The 12,200-nt window shown below is 41.8% G+C and overlaps 1 protein-coding gene and 1 pseudogene across 1 annotated transcript; one reads left to right on the plus strand and one right to left on the minus strand.

Annotated features, from left to right (window-relative positions):
* The first annotated feature begins 717 nt into the window (after positions 1-717).
* On the plus strand, positions 718-2,916 carry lratd2b (LRAT domain containing 2b). Its single transcript, XM_046046142.1, has 2 exons — positions 718-885; positions 1,170-2,916. The coding sequence occupies exon 2, from the start codon at positions 1,366-1,368 to the stop codon at positions 2,164-2,166; it is 801 nt and encodes a 266-aa protein (XP_045902098.1). The 5' UTR covers positions 718-885; positions 1,170-1,365; the 3' UTR covers positions 2,167-2,916.
* Positions 2,917-5,401: 2,485 nt separating this feature from the next.
* Positions 5,402-5,500, minus strand: LOC123969073 (annotated as a pseudogene).
* Between the last annotated feature and the right edge of the window lie 6,700 nt (positions 5,501-12,200).

Below are 12,200 nucleotides of genomic sequence, written 5' to 3' on the forward strand. Positions count from 1 at the left end.
CTCCTAACTGTTTCAGGGGAATAAATACTACAATAGTTTTCAGATGGAGATCACAGAAATGTCATTTGGTTAGAGATAGTTTAGACAGTAGTTATGGGTAAGTTTACAGTCTGTCCCAGAGAAACTAATAAATGCCTTAGTAGTCTGAAGTTGTGTCAAACAGCAGTATGAGGTCTTGGCTCAATTGTTGAGTGTCTATGGAATCAAATAACAATCATGATCCCATAGGTATCCATGAATTGAGCAAAACTAAGCAAGTAAACTAAGAGGGTGTGAGGGGGCACCCTTTCCCAAGCTTTGTCTGAAGTGAGGCCCACAGTCTCTCCTAGAGAAGCCCTGCTCTATGCAGTACGTTTTTGACTTTTTAGTATCATTAACCTCTGAGCACTGTATTGATCACATATTCACTTAGGTGTGTGCGTGGTACTGAGAAGTGGCTTTATCATGACCTTATGTTAAAAATATGTGGGTTTTCAAAAAAGTATAGGCTAGGCGTCACATCTCTGTAGGCTATTATAGGCCACAATGAAAAAATAATTCTATGCATTAAGCTATATTAATTACGTTAATTAATTACAGCGTTTAGATGGATATGTTTCTGCTTCTTTTGGTGTAAAGTCGAGAGTGAATATGTAAATAAGGCAAAAACAAAAAGGCGCGCTGTCGCTTTAAATGACAACACCTCCCAGCAGTCACTATGCTGGGTGAGTTTCGCTGGCACAAACGCTGAGGTTCATACTACAGTCTGTACAGCCGAGCAAACCACGCACGCAGCCTACCATACAGCTTCCTGTACAGCTGCCAGCGCAGTCTGAAATCCTGTTTATTTTACTGATGTGACAACGGGAGCGTGTGAGAAGGCTGCCGTCACGAGCTGAACTGCAGGTGAGTCCATCTGCTGCCCAGAGAGTTTACTGTGGACTGACCTGAAGAAATTCTACTTTGATTGACATGACACCAGAAGTGTAGGTGACATAGTACGGTAATGAGGTTTTATAAAAAGAAGAAATAGCACTAGTTATCTTTCTGGTGAGTTTCGTGGAAACTGAGCCAACAGGTGTGTCAGGTCACACCTGTTGGTGTAAACTACGCGTTTGACTCACAGATTCAGGCTTCTAATGTGTTCTGAACTTGTTGTTTAAGCTGCTGCCCTGTTTGTTTCCGAACAGGTCGGCGCAGTTGGCGTTCCTTTGGAGGTATACAGCTCGACATGGATTATTGGTGTCCGTCCTCACCACTTTGGATTTAGCGGAGACAGCCCTGCCCTGCGCCTCTTTCCGTCTCTCCTCCAAGTGGGTGCGCAAAGAACAGGTGGATCCTGATTCTGTGCTCAGCTTTATCCACCTCCATCCACTTTTCACCTTTATGGGGAACCAGGTGGAGAAACTAACGCATTTAAATTACGCAGAGGTGCCAACGTCGGATCCGAATGGGTTCGACCCGGACGACGAAGGTCCGCGGATCGGCGTGTCTTACATTTTCTCCAACGACGATGGCGACGACGATCAGGACAACAATTTGGACCACTTCCCACCAGGCAACCACGCGGTAAACCATGAAGAGAAGCCCTTCGACCCCCAGGACGAGCTGGAGTGTGCGATTTACTACCGAGAGGAGTACGTCTACGAGAGAACCACCGGAACCGTGACTCACTCCGCGGAAAGTCTCCTGAACAAGTGCAGACCCGGAGACCTGCTGGAGTTTGTGGCCACTGGACAGTATCCGCACTGGGCTGTTTACGTCGGTGACTTCCAGGTGGTCCATTTGCACAGGGCTGAGATAAAGAACAACTTTCTCACCGACGTGAGCCAGGGCAAAAAAGGCAGGATAGTGAACGGCCTCTACAGGTACCGTGCGCTCCCACCGGAGGTGATTGTGCGTAACGCCCTGGACCATGTTGGGTCTAGAGACAGAGAGCTATACTGGAGAAACTCTGAGTGTTTCGCTGCCTGGTGCCGCTTTGGCAAACGGGAGTTCAAAATCGGAGGGGAGCTAAGGATAGGAAAGCAGCCGTACAGGTTAAAATTAATTTTTTCAGAGAAGAAGAGCCACGTCCTGGAGTTTCAAAGCCTGGAGGACGTGATCATGGAAAAGAGGAGGAACGATCAGATCGGCAAAGACGCTGTGATGCAAGAGCTGGCCAACCACCTGAACGCAGCACAATAAATCAAAGAGGAGCATTTTGTCAACAGATAGTGGATGCACTGGTCATCTGGTGCAGATTTGATCTTTAGGTTATGCTCAATGGAAAAAACCTGTCATGCTTAAAAACAGCATGCGTGTTGTTGAGGGAGGGGATTTATCCCGCCAGTCTATCACACTGCAAACAGAAGTGCATCTTCAGCAGAGTTAATATTCATCTTTAAAATCTTTCTTTGCTCCAAAATGAGTTGCTGATTTGTATGGGAAGCAAGTGAAACATGCACACTGGCAAATATCCTCCACCCTTTAAGAAAAAAATGTACTCACCCAACCCAAGTTTAAGTGACTTGTTATGATGGATACATTTGCATTGGAGCTGCACCTGCAGAGTAATCATTTGGGGATGAATTCAGAATTTAATTGCCCATAATTATCTTTCTAATCCAATTCATCTTTGCACAGAGGAGCAACACCCATCCAATGTAAACTGACTAAGAGTGCCGAAAGCACTTGCTCCTGTACAACTCAGGTGTTTGGAGATCAATACAGAGTGGAAGAGAGTGGACTACTTGCTTTTGTTATTGTGTGTCAACCTGAGGATTCCCTTCTGTGGCTTTACAGCCAATCACCACACAGCTTTACCCACTCTTTGACTACTTTGTGGAGTGTTTACAGCTATGACTGTACACTTCTTGATTCATCACAGTTTATTTTTTTGGAAACAAAGATGTTTGTATGAAGGAATACGGAAATAAATATATATTTGAACATTAATGATTTTTTCTTTTTAGTGAAGGATTGTGACTGACCTTTTAAATTATTTATGGGAAAGTCTGTACAATGCTAATCAATAATTTCAAACCATGTCTATCCAGAGAAGTAGGAGAGGTTATTCTGTGTTATAACCAAACCGTGCATCAAACACCATAAACGGCAGCATTGTTTTTGCTCTGCACAGATTATTTGAATGCCACTACACCACTCAATCATCACAACCCCAGTTCACACCCTAGAGGAGGCACAGCTCTACCTGTTACGATTGCTGCTTTTTGCTTGTTGTCGTGGTGAAGAGCGTTGGCTGCCCTGCAGTTAAATCTACTAATGCTGCCAGTTTTGATCTAAACACTTGCCTCAGAGCAGCTGCTGCTCCCTGAGACCACTTAAACATCAGCTTTGTGTTAAGTTGTGTTCCAACCGTGCTGGACATTTTGTTTTGTTTACACCTCTGCCAACTTCAGATAAGTCATTTTTGAAAGTTTAGCCGTAGGCTAAGAATTTTCCTCACCCATATTTGGCTTCCCTCCCTTCCGCTGGAATTACAGCGTTCATTAAATTTCAGGCAAAGGTGCAGTTTTGTATGTGTACACCAACACATGGGCTCAATTTAAGTGAAACCACATTGCCATTTAGTTTCTATAAAGATGCAGTATAAGAAAGGATAATATATGGGATAATAATTATACTATTCTAAAAAATATCTATTTTATCTATATAATATTGATATTCCATTAAAAAATAAATTATGTCATCTTAGGAACAGGAACTAGATGCAACCATTGAAACACCTATGGTATTAAATGCCAAAGTCTCAGTAATATGAAACACTTGATAGTACATTCACATACAGAGGCTGCAACGGAAATTACAGCAGGCTTTGAGGTTGTTTTGAACTGTGAGACATTGTGTTTATTCCCCCCTCTGTGTTTCAGAGGAAGCTGATGACTCCCTCTTAGCCAGTCAGTAGATGAGTTACTTTGCCTGTTTGTTTTCCTCTGCTAATATTTGCATGGAGATAATGCTGTAGTAATTTTGTTGCAGGTAAGGTCCCACTGGACCCAAAGCAGGATTGTCGTCGGCCCCAAGTACCAAATAGGAAAGCTGTCGGAGACATTAGCATTTCTTCAATCCTCTGTGGTGTACCACAGTGACGAAACATAAGTTTTGTGTGTGTATGCGATGTGTATTTATGATAATCAGTCATATTGTTTTTAGCACCAACAAAATACAAGCAGCATTGGTTGAAGCACACAGTGTTAAAGCAGCTGCCAGTAGAGTTGTGTAATTGCAAATATTATCTCACATTTTTCATCATGTGTGACAAAGCTGAAATAGAATTATACTTCCATCATATATTACATTCAATTTGATTTTCTCTCCACAAATGTTTTCTGCATATGTATACTGTACAGTATCGTGCAGCTTGGTTGTTAGTGAATTTGTTACACTGCCCTGGGAGTTTTCTTGAACAAACCAAATTCTGTTTACATTACACTAGTTACTCACCAGAACACATGTGTGTATCCTTGAGGTCTATCAAACATGTTGAATGTATTTTCCTCCTGATAAAACATTCCCTTTTTATATTTAACATTCTGAATTGTTTACATCCATGTTCGCTAGCTTGCAGTCTTATCCTTCACTGCCTTTTTAAAGCGATGCTACGCTCCTTTGTGTGTTATCTGCAAACTAGCGTGAATCTGGCCACATGCATGATGCAAACAAAACAGGGACCCACTCATAAAAACACAAGTGCTTATCTACACAGAAATTGAATCAATTTGACATTCAGTGCAAGAGCCCAAGAAAGCCTGAGCCTTTGTGCATCCCTGATAGAACTGTGATGACTTCAGAGAAAGGCCACCATGAGAGTGATCTGTTTCAAAGCCATCTTTTAGCATGATACAAAAAGCGTGAAACCAGGCGAAGCTTTTGGTTTGACATATTGGCTCAGTCATGTCAGCCTCTTGGCCACTGAGTCTGTCATGTTTCCTTTGGAGGGTTGGAGGAAAGCCCACACCCTTCAGGCTGAACTGGCAACATCACAGAAGTTGGGGACATGCCAGAGCTCAAATCAAACCCACCTATGTTTACTAAATGTAATTAACTACAAAAACTTCCTTTGCCACGCAAACATGTCTGAGCTTCAGAGGAGTGTGCTTATGAGGAGATTCTATCTGACAGGCCTACAGGAAGTGGGAGTGTATTTAGGCGTGGCGTGAGGCCACTGTGAGATTGTTATCCATGTGGAACAAACACAGTTTAGCTTAAAGATGGATAGTTTGAGGACATGGATAATTTCAGGGTATCTACTCGACTATTTAGAATATGAATCTCACCTCAGGTTTTTTATTTTATTAGATTGCCAGTTTTATGCCACTTGCTGCTGCTCAGACAGCATCTCTCAACTACTAAGGTTTTTGCCAATAGATAGGATACATCTTTAAGCAGTAAAGAATGGGATTTATGAATGGCTGTTGGGAAAGAGTGTGCTTGTAAGATAAGATAGTAAAACAGATTACTAAGATTAGACCAGCCATTGATACTACACTTGATCTTAGCCAAAAGGCCGAGAAGCGATTGATTAGCAGTGACATGTTTCAAACTGTTTTTTAATCCACATTTTTAATTCTGATACTCTTTGAGAACCAGGCTACTCTCCGGTCATGTTGACAGTTAACTATTGAAAATATTAATTAGTTTCCTCACCTATAAAACCATCTGCTATAGACAGAGTGCAGTGGGGTTTTGTTTTGTCAGGCTATTTTCACTACCCACTCACCTGAATCATGTTTATGCTTGTGCTTGGAGAGACAGTTCCATTATAATTATGGTATAATAGAAATAATAGAACAAAATCTAACTCTAAAATGAACTACACTGTATTCATTGCCCTGTATTGATCCACAGTGTTGCAACCTTTCCCCAACATTTCCACTGTAAACTTTACTTCTCACACCACCCACTTACATTGGGTTAATAATTTACATTTAAATGATGGGATGCCCACCAGTTTGACTTGGACTGCACTGTGTTTACTGTTCATTTCAGACCGGCGCTGTACTGTGATTCTTTCTTGTCCCGGCATGGGATCACCGTTTGTTTTTTTAAGCCGCACAATGGCAGTCCGTTCCCTCCCAGTTCCATGGAGTTCTAAGGTTGCTCTCCTTTTTCAAAGCAACATTCCCATAGCCTAGTTTTACTCTATTTGTGCCTCACCTGCTACTGCACAACAAGTACATTTAGTTTGTATGCTACCACACCTACAAGCAGGAAGCCATTGTTCCCTTCCTTCCTTTGTGGTTTCTTTCACTTTCCTGGACAAATGTGGTTTCGTAGCACTGAGCAGTAAGTTTTGAAGGTAAAGCTGCAAAGACATCGTGATGGTTGAAAGGAAATAACAAGGAAACAAGAATACCAAAGTAGCAAGTCAGGCTGGGTGAAGATACAAGACATCATGTGTGAGGATAGCTTTTGTGAGACGGTGTAAGAATATCTTTGATTTGATCGATGTGTCTAGTTGAAGAGTTTACATTCTTAGACAACAGGAGCTGATGAGGAGCTTGTCAGAATGTAATCAGGCCCTATTTGAGTTTGAGCTGTGGTGTCTGGTCAGCCAGGGCTGTCTGGGTTACATAAGCAGAGCCAGACAACAAGAAAGGGCCTGGGGAAACTTTCAACAAACTGACCTTGTTTCTTTGGAAGGAGATGGGTGAATGAATGAATAAAAGAAAGACATAGAGGGATTGGAGGCTTGAGCTATGACCTGAGAGAGGGAACAGAAACCACAGTGGTTATTAAACCCTCATACTTGAACTGAGAAGCGACTGAGAATTGTTGCCTTCAAGCAGTCTGACCTGTTTGTCATTTCAATTATTTATGGCAGGCTGATTCAATAGCTATCAACATTCATCATATCCTGAGTTATCACAGGATATCCTGCCCTGCATCTTCAGCTATACTGAACAATTAACATTGTGTGCATCACCAGAGGTTCAACATAGAAAAATTACAATTTTAGCTATTCCATTCATGCTAATTATACAGCTGTGGGCCTTTTTATTTTTCTCACTCACTGTTGTTCTTCCTGTTTTTTCTGTTCTGCCTCTTCGTATTTGAATGCTTTACATAGAATTTAGCTTGTGTTATATTTAAAGCCTCAATATCTAATTAAAGGAAATACTTTTACATTCCATAACCCAATATATACTTATATACGTTAAACATACAATCCCTAAATAAATAACCAGCTTAGACTCGTAAAACAGTGGCAAAGGAGCCACACAGTTTCTGTGCGTGGAGTGTGCTTCACCTGGCAGCAAGAGTCATAATCCTCTGGGAGTCTCTTTTTTTGGAAATTAATAGAGCCTACCCTCATGGCTGTCTTTTCAAACCTTCCTCCCAGATCCCAGGGAATCAAATTAGTGCTTATCAACATTCTTGCTCTTCTTTAATTTTAAGTCCTTGTTCCTTGCTCCTGTGCACTGTCAGTTTAATTGTTATTGCCAGAGCTGTGTTTTCATGTGCCCTTTTCAGGTAGTGTGCTTTCCAGCCCGTTTCTTGCCTCATTCATTCCTTGTTGGCCGTTTTGCTTCCTTCTTGCCTATATTCTGCTAATCTTATTTTGAGTAGTCTCAGGATTATGGCTGTGACACTGACATTTTAACTTTTTGTGCTATGTCTGATCATGAATTGCAGATTTTAGATGACTGGAGAGGTTTAGAAAAGTGCTGTTCCTCCTGCATGCCTCACGAAACTCTTGACCAACTACAGTCATCATCATTTGTGAGGAGGAACCCACAAGCAGGTGCTTGCACTTACTGCATTGTTCTACCAAAATCTTAAAGCAATTTTGCTTTCTTGCAGAGAGGATGAGAGGAGTGATAACACTCTCACGTGCAGCAGCCAGTAAGCTTAGCTTAGCATAAAGACTGGTAAGAGGGGAAAACAGCTAACATGGTTCTGTCCCAAGATAACAAAATCTGCCTCCTACCAGCACCTCTAAAGCTCATGAATTATCAAGTTATACCTTGTTTGTTTAATCACCACAAAAAGTCTGACAACGACAGTTTGTGGTTTTAGAGGGAGTTATGTACGGGACTATTTCTTGACTGGGTGCAGTGATTTCCTGGAGTCTCTGCTGGTTGTCTGGCAAACACATGGAGACAGGTCCACTTTCATGTCTGTTCCCTAAATAGGAAGCTATGTGATTAGCATAAAAACGGAAACTGGGGGAAACTGATTTAGTACAAATTAAAGAAACCAGATACAAAATAGTGTGCTTTAGTGGTGCAGGTAGGCGGCTTTTGTTGCCTTCAGACATAGCCAGGCTAGCTGTTTCCTCCAGTTTCTAGTCTTTATGCTAAGCTAAGCTAACAGGCAACTGGCTGTAGTTGTATATTTACAAAAAAGATATGAAAGTGCTACCAGTCTTTTCATCTGTCTCTTTGCAAGAAAGCAAATATTCCCCAAAATGTCAAAGTAGCTATTCGTTTAAATGACCAAACAATGACCAGTGATTGCTTGCTGAGGTTTTGAAGGTTCAGTGTTTAAGTTTTAGTGGCATCTAGTGGTGAAGGTTGCAAATTGTAACCAGTGGCTTACGGTTCGTTCATGTGCACCTCAGATTTCCCAAGTTGTGAAGTCTTTCTTCCGACTTGTTCTGTAGAGCCGTTTGACCGTTATAGGGCAACTGCAGAAACATGGCGGCGCAACATGGCGACATCCATGTAAGAGGACCCGCGGTTTATGTTGATATTAATGACTCTTTGCTATGTAATTAAAACATAACAGTTCATTATGTAAGGTCTTTACACACCACTGGAAACATAATAATGTATATTATATTGCATTTCTGTCAATAGATCCTCCTAAATATTACACAAATAACGTTTAAGCCTAATTCTGAACTGATGACAAAAGTCTAGTTTTGACCAGAGACATTAACATGTCCATGACATTGTGTCTGGGAATCCAAATAACCTAAACAGAAAGTATAGATTTGGGCAAGAATCATTGACCCATTATTTTGCAGGAGTATGACTTGCAGGCATGACATCTATATTCAGACTGTGACCATCGATGCTGAATGGAAAAAAGGTCTGCATGTTGTTTAGAAAAGGTTATACACCAAGCGACATTTTCTGTGTGTAGTTGTGCGTGCATGTGTGTGTGTACTGCTAATTTAAGCACACTTGCCTTTGCTCTGTGCACATGTATTGTGCATGTGTGTGTGAGTGTTTAATAAACTTGTTCATTCATATTAAATCACTGCTATTTCCACTGTCATGTTGTCGTCACAAAACCTCACCACATCCACTCTCCCAGCTGCCTCCCAGCTGCCCACCAATGGGAAGACCTGTGATTTCCTATGCCATCTCCAGCTGATGAACATCCCATCATCCTTTGTGGGTGTCTGCTATGAAAGCAGGTGTGCTCAGTAGCAACCTGAACATCCTGCTGGCTTAATCAAAGATATGGAGATGGAAGTATTAGAGTGTATGTGTGTGCTCATGCGTGTGTGTGTGTGTGTGTGTGTGTGTGATATGGAACTAGTGGGTGGCAGAGTAGCAGAGGTCTGGCCCTGCAGGCGAGATGTTAGCTGCTGATAATGAGGCACTGTTGGAGCTAATGGAGGCAAAGCCAATTTTGACTCACTCAGCGGCTGTGTGATATCACCACATCGACCAGATTGCCGAGAACTCGAAGACAAGCTGTTGTGCATCAGCATTTGAAGACTTGGGATTGCACAGTCTAGACAGCCTTTGGGGGGAAAGATGTTCTGAGAATGAAGTGGCAACAGGACTGGAATTTAAAATCTAATTGGGGGAATTATTTGGTTCTAAGACCAAGTCCACATAAGAAACAGGCCAACTACTCCATGGAAACCCTTTGTTTTGACACATTTTTCACATCCCACACACATTTGTAAACACAAACCTGAACTAAGCCTGTGCTCTGCATGTTGTTTTAAGCGAAACAGTGCAGAGCTCCACTTTGCTTCTGTAGATTTGTCACAACAACACATCTTAGCTAGGTAATTGAAGTATCCCAGAGATGGATCAGTCTCCCATGTGTACTGCAGTTTATTGCCTTATAATTATGAGACTAATTATGAAGACGTATTACAACCCCTCATGTGGCATGGATATATGTGTGTACACATAATTCACACACACACACACACACACACACACACACACACACGCACGGAGGGGAGAAGAAGAAGAAGTGGACTGTAGCCCATGATTAAAATCTCAATGTGAAAATGGGAGGCAGTAATGACTACGCCAGTGCTTTCCCAAGCCTGAGTGTTTGCTCTGAAACAATACTATTGCTTCAGTTTAAGGTCTGAGTTTGAGATTCATTATCAACAAAGCTCCATATTCCGTTTTTAACATTGTGTTGACAACAAAGAAGCAATTAAGCTGCATTAAAATTTCTACACCTTGTCATTGTGGCTTTCGAATAATTTTTTTTTTTAATCACCTACGCTATGATCATTGCAATTACAGAAAACTATCATTATTGGTACTGCAATGTTTGACTTATGAGAGTTTCATCTTGTAAATTAAGTTCAAGCCAAGTTTCTTTTTTTCTACTACACACGTGTCACCAAGAATACTACGATGTTGTGGTGCAGCACAGAAGCACAATAATTGCAACAAGGCAATGCGTAATGTGTAACATCAATCAGGATACAAGAAGTACAGTAAATTAATACAACTTCATATACAAAGCATTATATCTCAGGCATATTACAACAGGTTATACATTCTTGGTTCAGAGGCGAGAGAAAAGAAGGGGCACGCACACCCTTCCTGGGGATTTCATTGGATTTCTAAGGACAATGGTGGGATACTGTACACAAGGACAAGGTGTGGCTTCTCTGACACAGCAGGACTCGATCAGTTTATGTCCAGTGCACCAAATGATTCATTTCCAAAACAACTGGATGTGGGTCGTCTGGGCACACTGAGAGTGCTGAAGGGAAGTCCACGCTGTGAAGAAGTTAATAAAAGTAAAGGCTCCACATAGGATCTTTCTGTTTTTTATGCTCAGACGTGACAAAATGTATATCTTTTTCTGATGGATAGACACACACACACACACATACATACGCAAGCAGACAGAGCTCTGTCATAGGCTTGCATTTGTTCCAGCACCTTCTGTCCCGAAAAACACCTATCCTGTACCCACAGACTGAGACACCACCAAAGGAGCAAGCCAAGGCCTTACCATGCACACAAATTTGCTTTCATTAAACTTTGACTGAAGTTCATCAAAGAACATTCTGCCCCTTCAGCAATCCGTAGCAGCCAACCAGTGATAAGTAGTTAACTCTTTCATGATAAAGACTCCATTAGTGCTGCACACAGAGTTCTAGCGGGGAGGAGAAGTTGGAGGAGGAGGAAGATGATAACTCCATGTTCCTAAACAACAGGCAGACTTATCGCTGCATGCCTTCCTGTCCAGGATATCGCATTTGGCTCAGAGGCAATGTCATTATCATGGAAAGGGCTACACAGGGGTATTTTTAAGTTCACAGATTGTGCTGATATTCTGCAAACTTTCAGTTGTGCGTGGCTTTCTCCAAAATCATATTAGCTCCTCGAGTTTGTCTCATCTTTGGTGTGTTGCGCGTTACAAGAACAAAGGTTATCTTGGTGTCAAATCCCTGCAGTAGTCGTGTAGACAGGCTGGTGGGGCTGTGCCTATCTGAAGGCACGGTCTGTTTATAAGAGAAAACTCTGCAATTTCCTTTTTATAAAACAAGACACAGCCCTGTGGCCCCTCAAATCACCCCATACCCAACATCTGAATGCAGAATTTGATACCTACACATATCCCGGCAGAACACCCACATGCACACCAAAAATGAATACTATCTTGTTGTTCCAGTATACTCACACAAAAGCATACAAATATTCAAATATATGTTTGGCATTTTCGCCACGACTTTCAGATGAATAATTCAGGCCTAATCTTCAGAGGGTGGCATGAATTGAACATACACCAGTCAGAGCCGGCCATCTCTGTCTGGTGTGCTATGTGTTATTTTGAATGATCAACACACAGGCAGTTTGCCTCTTTGGCCCGCCTCTCATTGACTTTTAATGTACGTACGTGGAATGTATGATCATTAAAAGTCTGAGTGGCAGTGTAGGGGGGTCAGGATGAATAAAAGCAAAAAGACCCCCCCCCAAACCTCGTCTCCTCTTCCCTCTGTCTCTCCCTCTGTCCATTCATTAATGATATCTATAGCCCTTTAAGCCCTTCAT

The sequence above is a fragment of the Micropterus dolomieu genome, linkage group LG03, assembly GCF_021292245.1.
Source record: "Micropterus dolomieu isolate WLL.071019.BEF.003 ecotype Adirondacks linkage group LG03, ASM2129224v1, whole genome shotgun sequence".
NCBI lineage: Eukaryota > Metazoa > Chordata > Actinopteri > Centrarchiformes > Centrarchidae > Micropterus > Micropterus dolomieu.

What these genes read in the sequence shown, in the direction of transcription:
- lratd2b (XM_046046142.1), top strand. Translation starts at nt 1,366, where the DNA reads ATGGGGAACCAGGTGGAGAAACTAACGCATTTAAATTACGCAGAGGTG.